Source organism: Dipodomys merriami, unplaced genomic scaffold (genome assembly GCF_024711535.1).
Source record: "Dipodomys merriami isolate MVZ:Mamm:240054 unplaced genomic scaffold, mDipMer1.0.p SCAF_45, whole genome shotgun sequence".
NCBI lineage: Eukaryota > Metazoa > Chordata > Mammalia > Rodentia > Heteromyidae > Dipodomys > Dipodomys merriami.
The window spans coordinates 4,608,619-4,631,245 of NW_027206013.1; the positions used below are offsets into that span (position 1 = coordinate 4,608,619).

General features: G+C 49.3%; 1 protein-coding gene across 10 annotated transcripts in view; it reads left to right on the forward strand.

Moving 5' to 3' along the window:
• Positions 1 to 21,223, forward strand: part of Ggt1 (gamma-glutamyltransferase 1) — a 38,109-nt gene extending 16,886 nt beyond the window's left edge. For 5 of the 10 annotated variants that reach the window (XM_069994430.1, XM_069994429.1, XM_069994435.1 and 2 more), the window contains 12 exons: positions 3,023 to 3,168; positions 3,696 to 3,871; positions 6,676 to 6,806; positions 6,984 to 7,070; positions 11,959 to 12,151; positions 12,356 to 12,513; positions 13,563 to 13,712; positions 15,479 to 15,615; positions 19,410 to 19,597; positions 19,813 to 19,940; positions 20,036 to 20,337; positions 20,823 to 21,223. In XM_069994430.1, coding sequence (XP_069850531.1) covers positions 3,711 to 3,871; positions 6,676 to 6,806; positions 6,984 to 7,070; positions 11,959 to 12,151; positions 12,356 to 12,513; positions 13,563 to 13,712; positions 15,479 to 15,615; positions 19,410 to 19,597; positions 19,813 to 19,940; positions 20,036 to 20,337; positions 20,823 to 20,969 — 1,782 coding nt within the window. In that variant the 5' untranslated portion in view covers positions 3,023 to 3,168; positions 3,696 to 3,710 and the 3' untranslated portion in view covers positions 20,970 to 21,223. Of the gene's footprint in view, positions 1 to 2,832; positions 3,169 to 3,695; positions 3,872 to 6,675; positions 6,807 to 6,983; positions 7,071 to 11,958; positions 12,152 to 12,355; positions 12,514 to 13,562; positions 13,713 to 15,478; positions 15,616 to 19,409; positions 19,598 to 19,812; positions 19,941 to 20,035; positions 20,338 to 20,822 lie in introns of all 10 variants that reach the window. The other 5 variants (XM_069994434.1, XM_069994432.1, XM_069994428.1 and 2 more) reach the window with 3 other exon arrangements.
• Positions 21,224 to 22,627: the final 1,404 nt, after the last annotated feature.

Here is a 22,627-nt window from a genome sequence, read left to right on the forward strand (position 1 = left end):
GTGGAAAGAGCTAAGGGACAGTGTCTTAGCCCAGAGTTCAAGTCCCAGTACCAGCACACATGTGTGCACATGTGTGTGTGCATGCATGCGTGCACACATACACACACGCATGCACACACACACAGAATGAGGATGTCACTTGTTGCTGGCTCAGCATCTGGGGCTCCTTGGAATTCCTAATGTGACTCTCATCATGAACTCTTAACCTGGACCCAGACTTCTCATCACAACCCAGTGTCAGTACACCTGAGGTCTGGTAAAGGGTATGGACAGTGAACAGGGTGGGGCTTGTTTGATACTTTGAACCACAGAGCCCTCTGGCTGCTTTTTGGCGGACAGAGCAAGTGGATAGAAGTGTAAAGTGGAGGGCTGGGAAGGTGGCTCAGTGGTAGAGCGCTTGCCTTGCATGCATGAGGCCCTGGGTTCGATTCCTCAGCACCACATAAGCAAAAAAGAAAAAAGCCGGAAGTGGCACCTGTGGCTCAGGTGGTAGAGTGCTAGCCTTGAGCTGAAGAGCTGAGGGACAGCACCCAGGCCCAGCGTTCAGGCCCCACGACCGGGCTCCCCCCCCCCACCAAAAAAAAAGAAGTGTAAAGAGGAGGCGATGTGTTCAGATCCTCATGCCTGATTTAGGCTATGGTGCTGAGGACTGTCTTGGATCCTACAAGGGACATGGGTTAGGGTCTGTTAATGTGACTGCCCACCAGATCTTTCTTTTTCCTCCTCCTTCTCCTTCTCCCCTGCTGCTGCTGCTGCTGCTCCTCCTCCTCCTCCTCCCCCATCTCTTCTTCTCCTGTTTTTCCTCCTTCCCCTCTTCCTCCCTTCCTTCTCCTCCTCTTCCTCCTCTTCCTGGTATTGGGACTTGAACTCAGAGCCTCCTGCTCTTGCTTGAACCTTTTCACTAAAGGTTGATGCTCCACACATTTTGCTGGTGGGAGCCAGTGGTTCACACCTATAATCCCAGCTACTCAGAGAGGCTGAGATCTATGGATCGAAGTTCAAAGCCAACCCCAGACAGCAAAGCCCATGAGACTCTAATCTCCAATTAACTATCAAAAAGCCCAGAAGTGAAGCTTTGGCTCAAGTGATGAGTGTTAGCCTTGAGCAAAAAAGCTCAGGGACAATGCCCAGGTGCTGAGTTCAAGCCCCAGGACTGGCACCAAAACGAAATGAGATGAAATAAAATAAAAGAATCGCACAGATTCATTTACCTAGGCAGGCTTTGAACCTCGATCCTCAGATCTCTACCTCCTGAGTAACTAGGATTGTAGGCATGAGCAACTTTGCACCTGGTCCTGCTGCTTTGGGGCTCAGTTTCCCCCTCTACATCAAGAGCTTGAAGTCTTTGTATTTTTCTCCCAAGATGAGGGTTCAAATCTTTTTTTTTTTTTTTTGGCCAGTCCTGGGGCTTGAACTCAGAGCCTGGGCACTGTCCCTGAGCTTCTTTTTGCTCAAGGTCAGCATTCTACTACTTGAGCCACAGCGCCACCTTCAGCTTTTTCTGTGTATGTGGTACTGAGGAATTGAACCCAGGACTTCATGCATGCTAGGCAAGCATTCTGCCACTAAGCCATATTCCCAGCCCAGGTCAAATCTTACGCCATCCACCGCTCCCAGCCCACTAAGCCACTTTTCCTTGTTGTGTCTGGGATGCTACCCTCCACAGGTACGAGCACTCCTCTGAGTGTCCTCTACTCCTAAATCATCTCTGGCATATCCTGGTTGGCTCTGAGTTCAGATGCACTGAACAAGGACAGAAAGCAGAGGGGGATCCAGCCTGAGGGTCTCTGAAGAGGGTCATTGGTGGATGCTTCTTGTGGAAGGAATAGAGTGGGGGAAAGGAGCCCCTTGTCTCTGTGGCCACATTTCTCCTTACCTGGTTCGATCATATCCTTAATCTGCTACCACCACCACAAGGACTCTGAGGCTGCAGCTGTCCTTTCCTGGATGGCCCAGAGGGAAATACACAGCCAGCGAGTGGTCCACTGATGACCACCCTCTAGTGTAGCCACAGTAAGAACTTCTACTTAGCCAATATCTACTTAACCCTTCATTCTTTTCTTTTCCTTGATTTTTTTTTCTTATGTGCTGGGACTGGGGCTTGAACTCAGGGGTCTGGGTACTGTCCCTTAGCTTTGTCACTCAAGACTGGTACTTTACCACTCGAGCCACAGCTCTATCTCTGGCTTTTTGGTGGTTCATTGGAGATAAGAGTCTCACAGACGGGGCTGGGAAGGTGGCTCAGTGGTAGAGCGCTTGCCTTGCATGTATGAGGCCCTGGGTTTGATTCCTCAGCACCACATAAGCAAAAAGAAAAAAAAAAGCCGGAAGTGGCGCTGTGGTTCAAATGGTAGAGTGCTAGTCTTGAGCTGAAGAGCTGAGGGACAGCGCCCAGGCCCAGGGTTCAGGCCCCACGACCGGACTCCCCACCCCCCCCCCAAAAAAAAAGAGTCTCACAGACTTTCTTGCCTAGACTGGCTTCACATCACAGTCTTCAGATTTCAGACTCCTAAATAGCTGGGATAATCAGCCATGAGCCACTGGTTCCCAGCTGGACATTTCATTTTGACATGCTCATCTATGATACAGTGTATACATAGGATACTCATCTCTCATCCCCCCTCCCTCTAGTGCTTCTATTCTAGCCCACTTAATGGACAATACCCCTTAGTGAGAGAGGCCAGCACTAGACTTGAGAAGTGATTTGCCCAAAGTCCTATAGTAGGTCCAGACTCAGAGAGGGGCAGGCTGGCTCAGGCGATAGGACACACCACCAGATCTTGGATTTGTACACAGATATCTGCTTTGTAAACTTTGTAAACTTTCTCCCAGGCACCCTGGGAGAAAGGCTGGGAGAAGTCATGCGGACATATGCATGGGCTGACAGCTTCTTTGACTCCAGAGTTCAACTGGAGGCAGCGAACCATCTAGAGCAGAAGGACTCACACTGAGTCTCCCCCGCCATACCCACCACTCGCAGAAAGAGCTGGACCTGCTTCAGATCTATCCTTGTGATTTTCAGGGGAATAAGGAGTCTGACTGGTGTGGGATTCTGTAAAAAAAAAAAAAAAGATTCAAGGGGCCACAGATTGTTTGCAGCCAAAATTTCCTGTCTTTGGGATCACACCTTCCAGACAAAAGCTTGGGCTTCTTATCTGCTGCTACACGGTAAGTTCTGGCCTCATGGTAGCTGTAGTGTGATTATTTTAGGAGACTGGGGCACACCTCCTTGGCACTCATGGACACTAAATGGGCACACGGTGTGCTATTCTAGGGGACCCACAGACAGTGGCTAGGCTCTGGGCTGGGGTGGGGGACATAGAAGAATGAAACTAGGTGTGTCATTCCTGGAGCCTCCCACTAGGCAGAGGATGCTCAGCTGCTGGTGGGGGTAGACAGAACACATGAATGGTTTCCCAGGCAGGGTCTCTCTTAGAGTTGAGGTCCTCACTGGACCTCAACTTAGGCCTGGAAACAATCAGGGAAGATTTGGGAGGGCAGAGATGGCATCCAAAGAAAGTAATATCTTGGCCAAAGATCTAGAGTCAGGACAGCCTGTATCTTTTAGGAGGCTGGAAGGAGACACAGGGTTGTTTTCTGAGGCTTGACTTTAGACTGTGCCCTATGGGAGAGGGGCATGGTCTGGGAGTGGCTAAAGTTGGGCCTGACCTTGTTCTTCACCCTACCCTGTGCAGACCAGGTACAGAGCCATGAAGAATCGGTTGGTGATGCTGGGCCTGTTGGCGGTGGTTGTGGTGGCTGTTGTCATTGGCCTCTGCCTTTGGCTGCCCTCCTCTTCCAGGGGATCTGACCATGTGTACCGTAAAGCAGCGGTAGCTGCAGATGCTAAGCGCTGCTCAGAGATTGGGAGGTGAGTGGGACCACCTGATAGGAGGCAAGATGGAGGAGAGCGTCTCCTTGCCCCTCAAAGACTCAGTTTCCCCAACTGTAACTGATCGGTCTAGACAAACACTATTTGGTGTGCTTGGCCTGGCCTTTCTTTGACCTCTTTTTCAAAAAATATTTTTGTTGTTATTGTAAAGGTGATGTAAGGAGGGGTTATAATTAGATAAGTCAGGTGATGAGTACTTTTTTTTTTTTAATAATGTCACCTCTTCCCTCGCTCTGTCCCAGTTTTTCCCTCCCATCTCCACCTACAAGTTGAATTTTCAACATAGTGGCCAGTGAGTACCACTGCTGCCTTTGTTCAGCCTTTGTCCGATTTCTGTGCCTCCTCTTACCCTCTCAACGACAGACAAATGAACAAACAAGACAAAAAAGAAAAGAAAACCTTCTTGTTTCCATTTCTTGGAGTTCATTTTGATGAATATGATTTTATATGATCAGATGCACATAGGTGTTACACCTTTGGGTTCCTTGGCTTCTCTTGCTAACCTCTAGTCAGGAGAGAAGGAATGATGACTTTGAGAACAGGATATTGGTCTCTGAACAGTCAGCTTGGGCCTTCTTGCCCCTCACTCCCACAGTTCTATGAATATCTCTGGATAAATGCTGCTGTTATGTTCTATTTTAGCTATCACACATGATCTACAAAGACCAATGCTTGCTTAAAAGCCAAAAAATGTCACTAATAGAAATCTATTTTCTAGCCAGCTGTGGTGGTTCACTCCTGTCATCCTAGCTACTTGGGAGGTAGAGATCAGAAAGATTTTGATTTGAGGTCAATCAGGCAAAAAGTTCTAAAGGCCAAAGTCTCAACCAGTACCCACCTGTCATCCCATAGATCAGGAAGCATAAATAGGAAGAATGCAAGCCAGGAGCTGGTGGCTCATGCCCATAATCCTAGCTACTCAGGAGGCTGAGATCTGAGGATCACTGTTCCAAGCTAGCCCGGGAAGGAAAGTCTGTGAGACTCTTATCTCCAATTAACCACTAGAAAAACAGAAGTGGCACTGTGGCTCAAGTGGTAGAGTGCTAGCCTTGAGCTGAAGAGCTGAGGGACAGCTCCCAGGCCCAGAATTCAAGCCCCACGTTCAACAACAACAAAAAAACTTTTCCTTTTTTTTCAACTGCCATGTATGCTTGCTTGCTTTAAAAAGAAGAAATAATGTTTCTTTTTTAATTTGGAGTTCATTTTAATATATATTTTATATGCTCAGATATATAGGTATTACAAGAAATTATGTTTTTAAAAAACAAAACTTGCCAGGTGCTGGTGGCTCATGCCTGTAATCCTAGCTACTCAAGAGGCTGAGAAGCCAGCCTGGACAGGAATGTCCATGAGACTCTTATCTCCAATTAACCACCAGAACACTGGAAGTGGCGCTGTGGCTAAAAGTGGTAGAGTGCTACCCTTGAACAAAAAATGCTTAGGGACAGCTCCCAGGCCCCAAGTTCAAGCCCCACAACCGAAAAACAAAAGAACAAGAACAACAACACCAACAAAAAACACCAAAAATTTATGCCAGGTGCTGGTGGCTCACGCCTGTAATCTTAGCTACTCAGGAGGCAGAGATCTGAGGATCACAGTTCAAAGCTAACCTTGGTAGGAAAGGTCATCAGACTCTTATCTCCAATTAACAGAAAAAAAAAAAAAGCCAGGGGCTGGGAAGGTGGCTCAGTGATAGAGTGCTTGCCTAGCATGCATGAGGCTCTGGGTTCAATTCCTCAGCAACACATAAGCAGAAAAAGCCAGAAGTGGCGCTGTGGCTTAAGTGGTAGAGCACTAGCCCTGAGCTGAAGAGCTGAGGGACAGTGCCCAGACCCAGAGTTCAGGCCCCACAACCGACCAAAAAAAAAAAAAAGCCAGAATTGAAGCTATGACTTAAAGTAGAAGATCACTAGCCTGGAGCATTAAGGCTCAGGGACAGCATTTAGGTACCGAGTTTAAGCCCCAGGACTGACCAAAAAAAAAACAAAACAAAACCAGTCTGGTGGTACACACTTGTAATCTGAGTACTTAGGAGGCTGAGGCAGGAGGCTGTGCCTCTGATCATATAAAATGATCAGCTGGGTGCCAGTGGCTCACACCTGTAATCCTAGCTACTCAGGAGGCTATTTGAGGATTGTGGTTCAAGGCTAGCCAAGCAGGTAAATCTGTGAGACTCTTTTTTTTTTTTTTTTTTTGTCGGTTGTGGGGCTTGAACTCTGGGCCTGGGCGCTGTCCCTCAGCTCTTCAGCTCAAGGCAAGCGCTCTACCACTTGAGCTACAGCGCCACTTCCGATTTTCTGGTGGTTTATTGGAGATAGGAGTCTCACGGTCTCTCCTGCCCGGGCTGGCTTTGAACCACGATCCTCAGATTTCAGCCTCCTGAGTAGCTAGGATTACAGGCGTGAGCCACCAGCGCCCAGCTCTGTGAGACTCTTATCTCTGATTAACCACCAGAAAACCGGAAGTGGTGCTGTGGCTGAAGTGGTAAAGCCCTCACCTTGAGCTGAAGAGTTCAGGGACAGTGTCCAGGCCCAGAGTTCAACCCTCATGACTGACCAAAAAAGGCAGTTATCAAAATGAAAAAAAAAAAAAAGTTCAAGGCCATTTAGACCGGCCTGAGCTGGTTTCATATACTGAGGTTGTCTCCAAACAAACAAACCTTAGCATAAACTCCTCCACTTTTCTTTGTGCAGAATGACTAGGAGGAAATGAGCAGGTAGGTGGTAGAATAGGCTTGGGGACTGGAGAGCTTCAGGACTCCCCTTCCCACATGCTGCTGACAGGGACATGCTGCTGGAGGGCGGCTCAGCAGTGGATGCAGCCATCGCTGGGTTGCTGTGCATGGGACTCATGAATGCACACAGCATGGGCATTGGGGGCGGCCTCTTTCTCACCATATACAACAGCACCACACGTGAGTGTCTGGGGAAGGGGAGGGTGGGCGGCATGGGTGCCCATCTGTATCCTTGGGCTTGGTATCCTTGTGGACTTGGGCTGGGGTACAGCATAACTGGATGACCCCTGGGCTCCCTTGGTAGGAGGGGTTGGGGTTGGGGAAGGTGTCTTCTTACCTACTTGCTTCTCTTTCCAGGAAAAGTTGAGATCATCAATGCTCGTGAGGTAGCTCCTCGGCTGGCCCATGAAAACATGTTCAATGACTCCAAACAGTCTGAAGAAGGTAAGCTGCCTCATGAGCTCAGGATGTGGGGCTAAGCCATGGTGTCCCCATGGAGAAGTTGCTTCATCTACAGAATCATGCACCTGTCCAACGTCTGGTGACAGCTGTAGTAGCTCTCCTGTCCCTTCATGGTGCCGTGACACCCTCCCATACTGAATACACAAACCATCATTGTGCCATTTCTTTACTTCATGTTATCAGCAGCATCATCAGCATCAGCATCATCATTTTGTGCCAGTACTAGGGCCTGAATTCAGAGCCTTGTGTTCTTCCTTAGCTTTTTCATTGAAGCTCAGGGACAGTGTCCAGGCCCAGAGTTCAAGCCCCAGAAACAGCAAAAACAAACAAACAAACAAAAGCATTCCTCAGATCTCAGGGTCCTTAATAGCTAGGATTATAGGCATGGCCACTGGCACCCAGCCTGTCATTTCTGCTCAGGCTCCTCCAGAGTTGTACATGGAGGAAATCCATCATGGCTGATCCTTTATATTCACTAGTTCCGTATCCATAGGTTCTGTGTCTGTATTGAACATTACAGACTGTTACTCTGGTTCCCTAAATGATACAGTATGGCAACTATTTACATACTATTTGCTCTGGATTAAATACACTAACCAAGCTGGTGACTCACACTTTTAATCATAGCTATTCAGGAGGCTGAGATCTAAGAATGGTGGTTCAAAGCCAGCCCAGGTAGATGAGACTCATCTTTTTTTTTTTGGCAGTTGTGGGGTTTGAACTCTGGGTCTGGGCACTGTCCCTTAGCTCTTCAGCTCAAGGCTAGTGCTTTACCACTTGAGCCACAGTGCCACTTCTGGTTTTCTGGTGGTTTATTGGAGATAAGGGTCTCATGGACTTTCCTGCCCGGGCTGTCTTTAAATGATGATCCTTAGATCTCAGCCTCCTGAGTAGCTAGGATTACAGGCTTGAGCCAGTGCCTGCCTGAGACTCATGTTTAATTAAACACAAAAAACGGAAAGTGACTATGTGGCTCAAAATGGTAAAGTGCTAGCCTTGAGCAAAGGAGCTCAGGGATAGCACCTAGGCCCAGAGTTCAAGCCCCAGGATTTGCAAACAAACAAACAAACACTGTAACCATAGTATGACTAGAAGTAACATGAGGACCAGTTCCTGGAAAGTCTGTGAAACTCTTATCTCTAATTAACCACCAAAAAAGTCTAGAAGTAGAGCTGTGGCTCCAGTGGTAGAACATCAACCTTGAGCAAAAAAGCTAAGGAGCCCAGTGGCACCAGCATCTCACTCCTATAATCCTAGCTACTTAGCAGGCTGAGGTCTGAGGATTGGGATTCAAAGCCAGCACTTAGGCAGTAAGGTTCATGAGGCTCTTTCCAATTAACCATAAACAGAAGTGGAGCTGTGGCTCAAGGGATAGAACACTAGCCTTGAGCACAAAAGCTGAGGGACATTACCGAGGCTGAGTTCAAGCTCCAGGACTAGAAGAAGAAGAAAAATCTAAGGGATAGCACCCAGACACTGAGTTCAAGCCCAGCACCAGCACACACACACACACACACACACACAGAGTACAGGACAATGTAGATGGGTAATATGTAACTACAACCTCATTTTCTATAAGGGACTTTAGCATTCATGGACTTTGGCATTCTTTTTTGTTGTTGTTGTTGGTCATAGGGCTTAAACTCTGGGCCTGGGCACTGTCCCTCAGCTCACCAGCTCAAGGCTAGCGCTCTACCACTTGAGCCACACCGCCACTTCCAGTTTTTTGGTAATTAGTTGGAGATTAAGAGGCTCATGGACTTTCCTGCCTGGGCTGGCTTTGAACTGTGATCCTCAGATCTCAGCCTCCTGAGTAGCTAGGATTACAGGAGCACCTGGCTATTTTTTTTAAAAAATATATACTTTGAAAAATATAGAATGTGTAGAAATGAAATTGCCCAGGAGTATGGGAATGCTGGAATCTTACAGACTTAGCATCCTGTGGATGCTTGGAATTTACTCCCTTAACTTGAACTTCTTTTTTTTTTTTTTCCTGGTCGTGGGGCCTGAACTCGGCCTGGACACTGTCCCTCAGCTCTTCAGCTCAAGGCTAACGCTCTACCACTTGAGCCTCAGTCCTACTTCCGGCTTTTTCTGCTTATGTGGTGCTGAGGAATCGAACCCAGGGCCTCATGCGTGCAAGGCGAGCACTCTACCACTGAGCCACCTTCTCAGACCCTCTTTTTTTTTTTTTTTTTGGTTGGTTGTGGGGCCTGAACTCTGGGCCTGGGCACTGTCTCTCAGCTCTTCAGCTCAAGGCTAGCTCTCTACCACGTGAGTCACAGTGCCCCTTCTGGCTTTTTCTGTTTATGTGGTGCTGAGGAATGGAACCCAGGGCCTCATGCATGCAAGGCAAGCACCCTACCACTGAGCCACCTTCCCAGCCCAACTTGAACCTCTTCAGTCCCTCTTCCAGCATCACACTTTGTTCCTAAAACCCAGGTACAGAACAAAGGCAAACAATATAGTTGGGTGGGCACATTCCATGTGGCGAGGAAGAAGAGGCTGAGGCCACAGACACCAAGGGCCTTTTGCAGTGGAGATCACAGAGCTGGTGGCTGGTGGGTAGGATTTTTACTTAGGATAGTGTCAGAGGCAGGGCAGGGTAAGAGGAGTCATGTGGCATCTCAAGGAAGACAAGGATGACTGAGTGATCCAGATGGAATAAGCAGAGGTAACATTTTGCAGGGTACCACCGAAGCTGCTAAAAGAAACCCAGGAGGATGAATATATGGCATTGGAAAAAACCGCTTAAGTAGGTTGGGACCTCATAGGTCACCTCAGAGTGAGGTGAGAAGTCCAGGCTGGTGTACAAAGGGGCAAGGAAACTCTGAGACTCAGCAGGAGGTCACTCAAATAATCCAGAGACAGTAGAGGCTGGTTGGCAGTAACTCGTGCTGAAAGAGGAAGCCTGTAATTTGTTGTTTGGTTGAGATGTGTACATGGAAAGTCTGTGCCCAGAGACATATAGGGCTGTCAGGGAGGGGGGTTGAGCAGGGATGCCAGGAATGTAGTTTGGGGCAGGTTAAGTTTGAGATACCTGTTCCAAGCTGGCAGGTGGATACTTGGGTCTGCTAGTCAGGCCAGAGGATACATTTAAAAGTTTGTCAGTTCATAGGTGGAACCTGAAACATGGAGCTGGAAACACCACCAAGACAGAGAGGGAAGATGGTAGGAGATAGGGAAGAAGGCAGAAGGGATAAGGAGAACCAGGTGAGTGTGACACAAAGGTAGTTCAGAAAAGAGCGATGGAAAGTCTGAGGCGGACAGACGTGGTAGTGCATCCCTGTAATCCCAGTACCTGGGAGGCTGAGAAAGGAGGATTGAAAGCTCAAGGTCAGATAAGACTTCAGATTGGAACTCTTATCTCAAAAAAAAAAAAAAAAAAAAAAGACAGCTGGGTTCTGATTGCTCTTGCCTGTCATCCTAGCTTCTCAGGAGGCTGAGATCTGATTGTGGTTCGAAGTCAGCCCAGGCAGGAAAGTCCACGAGACTCTGATGTCCAATTAACCACCAAGAAGCTAGAAGTTGAGCTATGCCTCAAGTGGCGGAGTGCTAACCTTGAGTGAAAAAGTTCAGGCACAGTACTCAGGCTCTGAGTTAAGCCCTAGGACTGTCACAAAACAACAACAAACAGCCCACGGCTCATTAGTGGGCTTGGCACGCAGGGTATCATGAGACCTTGATTGCTCTGAGGTTAGAAGAGGATTTCTTTTGGGGAGAGAGTGGGGAAAACAGTTTTAAACTCAAGGCTTCAAGCTTGCTAGCCAGTTTTGTTTTGCTTTTTTTAATCACTGAACCATGCCCCCAACCTGATCCTTTTACACTAATCCTTTCAAATGGAATCTTGGTTTTTGGCAAGCACCTGGACCACGAGCATCCCATTTTACACTTATACTTCTGTGTAAGTCAGCTAGAGCAGGAAAATCCATGAGACTCTTCTGCATAATTGACCAGCAAAAAGACAGCAATGGGGGTGTGGCGCAAGTGGTAGAGCACTTATCTAGAGCAAAAAAGCTAAGAGTTCAAGCCCCAGTACCAACACACACACACACACACACACACACACACACACACACACACACACACACACACACACACACAAGTGGCCTAGAGTGAGAGATGGGAGAATCTGTTTTCCCTCTGGCCTCTCTGGGTAACTGTGGACCATGTACAGGCAAATGTGGAGGCACTTTGGGGACACATAATTTCTGGACAGCAAAACCCAGTACATGGTCCACCAGCTCCCCATCCTGTGTCCTGGGAAACACCCCTAGTCAATCTGAATGCTTGCCCACAGATGATCATAAAATTCCTTTTTGTTGGGCTGGGAGTGTGGCTGAGTGGTAGTGTGCTTGCCTAGCCTGTGTGAGCTCCTGGGTTTGAATAGCCAGCACCATATATGCACAGCCCCTTTCCTTCTATGCCCTAAAATGACACAGAAGGTACCTGGGATGTTGCCTTAGAAAGTCCCGTATGAGGTTGGGATGTAGCTCAGTGGCAAAGCACTTGCCTAGCAAGTGCGACGTCCTGGGTTCGGTCCCCAGTACCAAAAAAAAAAAAAGACAAAGCTGGGCACTGGTGGCGCATGCCTGTAATCCTAGCTACTCAGGAGGCTGAGATCTGAGGATCACGGTTCAAAACCAGCCCAGGGAGGAAAGTCTGTGAGACTCTTATCTCCAATAAACCACCAGAAAACCAGAAGTGGCGCTGTGGCTCAAGCGGTAGAGCGCTCGCCTTGAGCTAAAGAGCTGAGGGATAGCATCCAAGCTAGAGTTAAGCCCCACAACCGACCAAAAAAACAAAGCAAAACAAAGAGTCTCGTATGTCTTCTGCTTGGGGGCATTACTGTTACTCTCTCTCCTTCCAGGTGGGTTATCTGTGGCAGTTCCTGGTGAGATCCGTGGCTATGAGTTGGCCCACCGGCGGCATGGACGGCTTCCATGGCATCGCCTCTTCCAACCTAGCATCCAGCTGGCTCGAGAGGGCTTCCCAGTGGGCAAGGGCCTGGCAGGGGCCCTGAAAAGAAAACAGGATGTCGTTGAACAGACACCTGCCCTGTGGTAGGTCTGCAAGGACTGGCCTGTCTTGGAGCAGAGTCAGGGCAGGTGTGGCTTGAGTGATATGGGACAATTGGACCCCCAAGGGACACCTGTGAGGCTCTGTCCATTTGTTGCTTTGTTCAAACAAGTGGATGGGTGGATGGGGTGATCTGGCCTAGTCTGCCCCATCTGCTACATCATGTGACCCGCCCCTCCCTCCCCCAGTGAGATTTTCTGCCGCAATGGGAAAGTGCTCCAGGAAGGAGATATAGTGACCATGCCACGGCTGGCTGACACCTATCAGACACTGGCCGAAGAGGGCCCCCAGGCCTTCTACAACGGGAGCCTCACTGCTCAGATTGTAAAGGACATCCAGGAGGCTGGTGAGTGAGCATTTTGGGGGTCCTGAGTGAGGAACCCCACAGTGGGAACTCTGAGCCAGGATCCAGACTCTGAAGTCCTTTTGGCCTGTCTGGTCCGGGCATTGGCTTCAGGGTGTTCTTGGCACGGGAACATCATGGATAGGCCACGTAAGTCTTCAGCTCCTGGTTCCATCACGGAGGAAGGAAAGTCTCTGGCAGGTGAATGAAGAGATAGGCAGAATGCTAGGCTAGGGAAGCACTAGCGTGCCGCCCATGGCTCCAGGAAGATCCGAGAGGACATATCGTAAGAGGTGGCAGCTGGGCTGCAGATGGCAGCCCAGTCAAGGGAGAGAGTACAAGTACTATCTGACTGAGTAGAAGCTTGGAGTAAGGCCAGGAGGGATGTGGGAAAGCTTTGTTCACTGGGAGATCACAGGATGAACATGAGCTTTTACAAGTACCAGAGGGCCTCTGTGGGGCAGGCCCCAAGGGTGACCATTTTCTTGTTACTTTTGTCTGGGTTTTATGGAGGAGGGTGATTAGCACATTGACCTTTCAGCCAACTCTATTTGGAGCTGGTTCCCTGAAGAATTAAGAGCCTTCCTCCCTCTCTCCCTCCCTCCCTTGTCCCCTTTATCCACTAATCATTAATCAAGGGAGGAGGGGCCTGGGGGGGGCAGGGAGAGCAGATGGAAGTAGGTATTCTGTACTTGCAAAAGGCTCTGTGGAGAGGAAAGCAAGTAGGCCAGGAAGCCAATGAACTGAGCAGATTGAGGGGTGTCTGGCCTGGCCTGGCCATGGGTGGTAAGGGAGAGCAGACAGCCTGAGGCCTTAGCTTGGTGGTTATGTGGCTTTTTCTGGTGGTACAGCCCTTACCTCCTTCTACCCAATGGTACAACTCCTGGTCCCTTTCCATGTCTGCCCCACCCCCACCTCTGCCATTAGTGTATCCTTGGCTTGCTCCATGGTTCAACCTCCATGGTGGAAGCCAGTCCCCACATAATGCAGCCCTGCTGTTCCTCGTGGCCCAGCCCGATCCTCATGTCCATCAAGCTGCTGTCCCTTTGCAGGAGGCATTATGACAGTTGAGGACCTGAACAACTACCAAGCAGAGCTGATTGAGCACCCGTTGAGCACCAGCCTTGGGGACTCAGTGCTGTATGTGCCCAGTGCTCCTCTCAGTGGGCCTGTGCTGATTCTAATCCTGAACATTCTCAAAGGTGAGCGGCCCCACCATAGCCCTGCTGAGAGGTCTGAGACATACTGCCTGCTGCGGCTTTTCCCTTTCCATGCTCTATCCCTGCTGTATCCTTGTCTTCTTGGTTACCATCTTTTCCTTTACTGAGTGTGGGATGTGCTGTGTCCTACTGCATGGCTCCCTTAGGGGGCAGTGTGGAGTCCCCATGTTATCCATACTAGAAGCTGGAAGAGGAAGGAAGACAAGAAGGAGGGAAAGGGGAAGGAGGAGCTTGGAAGAAAAGGAGGAGAAGGAAGAGGGAGTGGAAAAAGGGCAAAATGAAGATGAGGAAGTAGAGGAAAAGGGGTGGAGGAAGATTGGGTGGGGGAAGAGGAAGAAGAAGAAGAGTAGATGGGAGGGATAGAGGTGCTGGAGTTCAGGGCAGGGGGACTTGGTTCAGAGGGTCCTTCTGCCAGGTGCTGCTGGCTCACACCTATAATCCTAGCTACTCAGGAGGCTGAGATCTGAGGATAGAGATTTGAAGACAGCCCAGGCAGGAAAGTCCCTGAGACTTTGATCTATAATTAACCACTACTGTTAAAAAAAAAAAAAAGTAATAATAACACCACCACCACCACTACTGCTGCTGCTGCTACTACGATGACGACTACGATGACTACTAACTAAAGCCAAAAGTAGAACTGTGACTCAAGTAGTAGAAAGGTTCAAGTACTGGAAGACAGACTATTCATGGAGGACAATGACCAGGAGTCATCTTTCAGCAATAAAACTAAGGGGCAGCATCTAGGCCCTGAGATCAAGTTCCAGTATAGGCATGTACACACACACACACACACACACACACACACACACACACACACACACACACACACACACACACACACACACACACACACACACACACACACACACACACACACACACACACACACACACACACACACACACACACACACACACACACACACACAAGAAACCAAAACCAAAAAGAAGAAAACAACTATAAAAAGACAGTGCTAAGTCAGGCCCCCATGGCTCACCCTTGTAATCCTAGCTACTCAGGAGACTGAGATCTGAGGTTTATTTATTTATTTTTGCCAGTCAATCCTGGAGCTTGAACTCAGGGCCTGGGCACTGTTCCTGAGCCTCTTTGTGCTCAAGGCTAGTACTTTACCAGTTGAGCCACAGCTCAACTTCTGGCTTTTTCTGTTTATGTGGTATTGAAGAATCAAACCCAGGGCTTCATGCATACTAGGCAAGTACTCTACCACTGAGCCACCTTCCTGGCTCAGTTTGCCAGGCCAGGCGCTGGTGGCTCACACCTGTAATCCTAGCTATTCAGGAGGCTGAGATCTGAGGATCATGGTTCAAAGCCAGCCCAGGCAGGAAAGCTCATGAGACTCTTATCTCCAATTAACCACCAGAAAACCAGAAGTGGCACTGTGGCTCAAGTGGTAGAGTGCTCACCTTGAGCTGAAGGGCTGAGGGACAGTGCCCAGACCCAGAATTCTAAGCCCCATGATGGACAAAAAAAAAAAAAAAAGAGTATACTGCTGGTAATATAAGTAATCACCTGTGACTTTCTAGACCTTGGAATCTGGTGTTGAGTGCATGAGGCCCAAGCTGTGGACCCCTTGTCTTAAGAGTTTTCTGAAGTGGGTACTGCTGTTGGTTATGAAGTGTCTCCTTTCTAAGAGGGCTGTTCAACATGGCTCAGGGTGATATCAATCTTCTGAGCCCTCTGTGCCCCTGGGGCCTGTCAGTGTGTACTTGGCTCTGATCGATCAGGGTACAACTTCTCTCTGGAGAGTGTGAAGACACCTGAGAAGAAGGGTCTGACATATCACCGCATCGTAGAGGCCTTCCGGTTTGCCTATGCCAAGAGGACCCTGTTGGGAGACCCCAATTTTGTTGATATGACTCAGGTAAGAGCCTGGCCCACAGTTGAGGAGAAACTTGCCATAGAGATGCTGAGTGGGGGTCTCAGGACTCCCCCGCCTCATGTTTATTTTTCGAATCAGTTCCTGCCTTACACTTGAGTTGTAGACCTACTATGTGCTGGAATAGACTGGTAACTCTAAGCCCCAGCCTTTGCTCTATGCACCTCATCTGAGCTGGGGAAAAAACAGACTTGACAACAGATAACTGGTGCCCACTTCTGGCTGAACTACTTCAGGGGCCTTTGTACATGCTAAGCTCTTGAGGTGAGAAACGCATGGGGCAGTCTTGTAGTTTTCAGGATTGCTGTGGATGATGTGCAGGAAGTTGAAGACCCAGTGAGCAGAGGCCTCAGCGGTCTGCTCCCTGGTCCTACTAAGAAACGAATGCTTCTCTGATCTCTACCCTTGGCTTGGTATCACCTGGCTGACTCATTTGTCAGGTACCTCAGCTCTATACTAGGCCTTCACTGAGGCCTCCTTTCATCCCTTTCTGCCAGGGGCCCGCATGACCTTTTTCACCTACTTGGATGCCCTGCCTTCAGGGGCAGACTTGCAGGGATGCCCCCCCCCCCCCCGCCCCAATGACTTGGGACCAGCAGGAGGGGCCTCCTTTCTCCCTGGCATCTTCTCTTTTTCTGGTGGACATTGAGCAGTCAGTCCTCACATTTCTGCAAACAATGATCTGGTATCTTATCTCTCTGAGGGACAGGAGCCACCCCATTCTGCCCACCTCTGCCCTCCCTTTCCCTCCTCAATAAGTCTGGCCTTCTCTTCACTCTCTGGCTCAGGACACCATTCTCATAAGGATTGTTTTTGCCTCTCTCAGGTTCCATTTATATTCTCTTTTTTTTGGGGGGGGGGTCTGGTTGTGGGGCCTGAACTCTGGGCCTGGGCGCTGTCCCTCAGCTCTTCAGCTCAAGGCTAGCGCTCTACCACTTGAGCCACAGCACCACTTCCGGCTTTTTTCTTTTTGCTTATGTGGTACTGAGCAATTGAACCCAGGGCCTCATGCATGCAAGGCAAGCGCTCTACCACTGAGCCACCTTCCCAGCCCTCCATTTATATTCTCAAGAGAGAGACCCACAGTTCAACGTTCTGCTCCCTTCCACACACTCCCACCCCTCTCGGTGTGCCAAGAATGGAATCCAGCCTCTCACATGTTAGGCAAGCACTCTAGCTTAGAACCACATCCCTGGGACCATTTTCTCTCCCTTCAGACCTGGTCTATCCTTGCTCAACCCACACAATCCCAGATCTTCACATCCAACCTCATTTTTGCCTTTGGTTTCTCTCAGTAGCATCCTACACAGTTCACTACACATTCTTCCATTTTAAAAATTAATGTGTGTACATGTGCACTAGTAGTACTGGGGCGTAAACTCAGGGCCTGGGCACTGTCCCTTAACTTTTCCACTTAAGGCTGGTGCTCTGCCACTTGAGCCACAGCTCCACTTTCAGCTATTTGGTGGTTAATTGAAAATAAGAGTCTCATGGACTTTCCTGTGCAGGCTGGCTTCAAACTTCAATCCTAAGATCTTAGCCTTCTGGGTAGCTAGGATTACAGGTGTCAGCCACTGGCACCTGGGTACTTTTTCTTTTTTACATTTTAGACACAAAAATTTACAAAATGAGTTAGGCACCAGTTGAAGCCAGCCTGCACAAGAAAGTCCATGAGATTTATCTCTTACCAGCAAAAAAGCAAGAAGTGGAGCTGTGGTTCAAATGGTAGAGCACTAGCCTTGAGCAAAAATGCTAAGAGATAACACCCAAGCCTTGATTCAAGCCCCAGTACTGGCACACATGCACAAAAATGTCCTTTAATGGCACCATCCCTGTGGCCCATTTTCTCCAACTAGGCTCTGCCTTCCACAGTTCCACCACCTCCAAGAGTCCATTTAAATTTTGAATCCATGCATGCATCGAACCCCTGGATTAGATGACATCACAATCCAACAGCCTCTGGAAATGCCCTCACAGACATGCCCAGATTAGTGTGCTTTATTAATTTAGGCAGCTCTCAACCCAATCAAGGTTGATAACTGAGATTAACCATACATTTTTTCTGGTCTTTTAACTTACCAAAGACCCTGTTGGATATATATAGCCAGTCCTGGGGCTTGAGCTCAGGTCCTGGGCACTGTCCCTGAGCTCCTTTTTGCTCAAGGCTAGCACTCTACCACTTGAGTCACAGCGCCATTTCCAGCTTTTTCTGTGTATATGGTAATGAGGAATTGGACCCAGGGCTTCATGCATGCTAGGCAAACACTCTACCACTAAGCCACATTCCCAGTCCTTTAGCTATTGCTTTTTAAGTTCCAAAACCTAGACAACTGTCAGCATAGCCCATATCCTGGTGTTGTGCTCCTATGAGCAAATTCAGCTTTCCCTGGATTTCTGAGTCTATACAGGGGGCATCTACAAAGCCTCTGGCATTTTCTTTGTTAGGCCTCCTGGGGCCCTTCATCCCTCTTTCCATCTTTTCTCTCTGTCTTCCTTTGCCACCACTTTGGGGCTAGATTTATTGCTTCTATCAGCCCCATAGGTGAATTCCATACATGCACATCATGCTCATGAGCCCATCTACCTGAGCCATGCTCTAAAGTGTCTGATGGGCCTATGTTCAAGGTCAGTCTCCTGACTGTCCCCTATCTGCAGTGTTTACTACCCAGTGAACAGCTATTCTGGGCTTAAAGTTGCAAGGGCATCCTCTATTATTATTTTTCTTCCAGCTGGATGAGCCATCTCGTGTGTGTGTGTGTGTGTGTGTGTGTGTGTGTGTGTGTGTGTGTGTGTATGAACTCACACACACCATGGATTTAAAGCCTGAAGGCTATCCTTTAGTTTTTGTTTTGTTTTGTTTTGTTTTGTTTTGTTTTTAGCTCAAGGCTGATGCTTTACCTCTTGAGCTACAGCTCCATTTCCAGCTTTTTGGTGATTAGTTGGAGATAAAAGGGTCTCCTAGACTGTCCTTCCCCAGCTGTCTCCAAATCCTGACCCTCAGATCACAGCCTCCTAAGTAGAATTACAGGCGTGAGCCACCAGCTCCTGGCATGAGATGAGCCATCTACATGTCACCTGGTTCTCCATAGCCTGCTCTTTACTCCCTACACGACCACCACAGGGACCCTGAGAAAATGCTCCCCAGCATGTTTACTCCTCTACCAATGCTTGTCAGTCCTTAGAGGAGTTAAGAAACCCTTACAGAAATAATGAACCCCAAGCCAGCATCTTCAAATTTTCTCTCCCTTCATCTCAGTCACTACTGGAAACACCGCCCTGTTCATCCTGCCCCAGCGCCTTTGTATTTGCCCTTTAGGCCTCCTACTGGACTCTTTTCAGCTATCTGTTCTAAAGAAGCCCTCCCTAACCACACTGCCTATCCCTCATTCTTCTCTTTCATTTTCTCTGCCTTCCTATTACTAGAACTTACCCTGCCTGTTCCCTTCCAATTTCTCATCTCTGGGCATGCAACACAAGCTCTGTAAATAATTGCATGAATGAATCACTGGGAGGATGAGAGTCTAAAAGCCTGAGGGGGCAGACAACAGACATTCATAATGATTGGAATGCAACCAAGAGATGGGGTCATACAAGCCACTGTGTGAGGTGCTGAGTCTGCTTTCCTGTCTGTGTCCTGGAAAGCCCCCGAAGTTTTAGGATGCAAGAGGATTGTGATCAGACCCATGGTCAGGGGATTCCTGGGACCTGCTCGAACAACCCTGTGCCCCCTCTCCGCGCTCCCTTTCCACCTCCTTAGGCCAGCTCTGGGGTCTCGGCAGGTCATTCGCAACATGAGCTCTGAGTTCTTCGCTGCCCAGCTCCAAGCTCGCATCACTGACAGCACCACTCACATGGCTTCGTACTATGAGCCTGAATTCTACAATCCGGATGATGGGGGCACCAGCCACTTGTCGGTGGTCTCAGAGGACGGCAGTGCTGTGTCAACCACCAGCACCATCAATCTCTAGTAGGGGCTGTGGGGCCAGTTGGTACAGGGTCAGAGGTGGTGGGCTAGAGGCTATCTTCATCCCATGAAAGGACTCCCACTTTTATGGTGGGTAATAGGTCCCACCTTGGTAGCTTAGCCTCACAGGGAGTGGGCTTGGCTGGGGTGGATGGGGAGGAGGGACCGGGCAGGGCCAGGCTGGTTGCTCACAACTATCTACCTACTTCCCCTTGCAGCTTTGGCTCTAAGATCCTTTCCCGGGTCAGTGGCATCCTGTTCAATGATGAGATGGATGACTTTAGCTCACCTAACTTCACGAATCAATTTGGAGTGTTCCCATCACCAGCCAATTTCATCAGACCAGGTGCAGGATAAGGGTCCCGGGGAGTTTGTGTTGGCAGGGGCTGGCATCCTGAGCAAGGAGCTGACTGGCATCTCTGTTCACTCTATGGACCATAGGGAAGCAGCCATTATCATCCATGTGTCCATCCATTATTGTGGGTCCGGATGGGAAAGTCCAGATGGTGGTGGGAGCCTCTGGGGGTACACAGATCACCACATCCACTGCACTGGTATGTGTCCCCTACCTGTCCTCCCTCCCCCTGCCCCTGGGCCACACTGAGTCCCTCACCATGTCCCACTGCCAGGCTATCATTTACAACCTGTGGTTCGGCTATGATGTGAAGCGGGCAGTGGAGGAGCCCCGGCTGCACAATCAGCTTTTGCCCAACACCACAACTGTGGAAAAACACATTGATCAGGTAGGCTGTGAGGTGGGGAAACTGAGACATGATGTGGGCTTTTAAGGCCTTCTGTGCTGGAGGGTTATTTCTGATGGACATAATGGAGCCCCTTATGGACTCATAAACCTGAGTACTCCCACTTTGCTCTTTCCACCCACCAAGCACATCTGGCTTTGCACGCGTGTGTGTGTGTGTGCGCACGCGCGCGTGCGCGCGTGCTTGTGCTGGGGCTTGAGCTCAGAAACTAGGTGCTGTCCTTTAGTCTATTTGCTCAAGGCTGGCACTCTACCACTTGAGCCACAGCTCCACTTCCAACTTTTGGGTGGTTAATTGGAGGTAAGTTCCACAGACTCTCTGCCCAGACTTGCTTCAAACCTCCATCACATCTCAGTCCCCCAAGTAACTAGAATTACAGGTACCTAGAAACCATCTGGCTTTGTAAGGCCTCTAATCCACAGAGTGGCCCTGCTGAGGCCTCCTTCTCCCCTGTCTCCTTCCCCTAGGCTGTGGTTGAAGCCCTGAAAGCCCGGCACCACCATATCGAGGTCACTTCTACCTACATCGCTGTGGTCCAGGCCATTGTCCGAACAGCTAGTGGCTGGGCAGCCGCCTCAGATTCCAGGAAAGGTGGAGAGCCAGCTGGCTATTGAATGCTTGGATGAACAAGACTGATCAGAAACCTAGGGACAAGAATCGCGACAGATCCAAGAGTAGGACTTTGGAAGACATGCTCTTTCTGAGAGTGGCAGAACAATATAAAATAAATGGAGACTGCAGTGCTGGCCTCTGGGAAGCCTGAGTGGCAGGCTCCCCGCTCCTTGGGCCTGAGTGTCTTGTGTATGAAATGGAATTCTCTGGTTGGGGAAGAATGGAAAACTGGAAACTAGAGATCTTTGCACTGTGAGTGCTGGAGTTATCCTTAACAGTTTAGTAGGGGGAGAGCAAAGTATGTGGGTAAGTTGAAGGGTGGAGGATGAGACAGGCAGGCCATTATTAAGCTCTGTCCTTCCTCGCTATGAGCCCCAGGACCAGACATTCCTTCCTTGATCTGGATAGCACTTCTGAGTATTGCCCACCAGGGGGAGCCCCAACCCCGGTATTGCTGGGGAAGACTAGCAGAACCTCAGGATAAGTAGTTTCTGAGCCCCCCCCCCCCCCCCCCCCCCCCCCCCCCCCCCCCCCCCGCCCTAGAAGTTAAGGGTGAAACTGAAATTTGAGGAGTGAAGATTGGGCGAGAGGCTGAAGCAAAGCTTCTTGGTAAGAGACACGCCCAGGGATCACTCACCAAACACAAACTCAGTGTGAAGCCATGCTTTCTATGTCAGCAGCTCTAAGGGGAGGAGTCCAATTACCACAACAGCAAGCTAGTGAACTGGAGAAGATCTGCAGCTCCCCTACGGAGAAAGAGCCCAGAGGGGTCTAGAAAAACACTGCTAGGCCCCTTATCTGGGGGGGGGGAGGGCAACCTTCCTCTCTAATCTAATAACCCCTTCCCAACACTGTAATCCCTGAGGCTGGTGGTGATTGGTGGAGGTTTGGGATGAGGTCACAGTTTGGCTGATAATCACCTTTGGCAAGTGACAAGTAGAGGGCCCTAAGGAACACAGGCTGGTGGAGAGGGTTGGCAAACTGGAAAACCTGATTTCTTTCCAACAGGCAATGGGAATTGGGTCTTCAGGCTTCATCCAGGGTCTAACACTAAAGCCTAGTGGGTTCTCTGGGAAAGAGACAGAGGCTGGGTAGTGGGGTGTGGCAGTCACTCCTGAATCTTTAGTCTAAAATGAAAGGCCGGGGCTGGGAAGGTGGCTTAGTGGTAGAGCGCTTGCCTTGCATGCCTGAGGCCCTGGGTTCAATTCCTCAGCACCACATAAGTAAAAAGAAAAAAGCCGGAAGTGGTGCTGTGGCTCAAGTGGTAGAGCGCTAGCCTTGAGCTGAAGAGCTGAGGGACAGTGCCCAGGCCCAGAGTTCAGGCCCCACGACCGGACCCCCCAAAAAAATAAATAAATAAAATAAAAAATAAATAAAAGGAAAGGCCATGGCCCCATTTGCATGGAGAAGACTGAGATCTGTTTTAGGTCTCACAGCTACCAGAGAGTGGAAGACGGAAACAGCACTCACTGCTCCAACGTGCTGGTGGATGAATCCAGGTTCCCCAGGCTTCATGGGGCTTAGTCCCAGACAAGTTCAGGGATGGGGGAGCTGAAGATCTCTCTTTTCATCCCATCTTCTCCTCCGTCACTTCCTAGATTAGGACATTCAGGATCTTCTGAGCTGAATCACCCAGCCTAGCCTCTGGCAGAAATCCCAG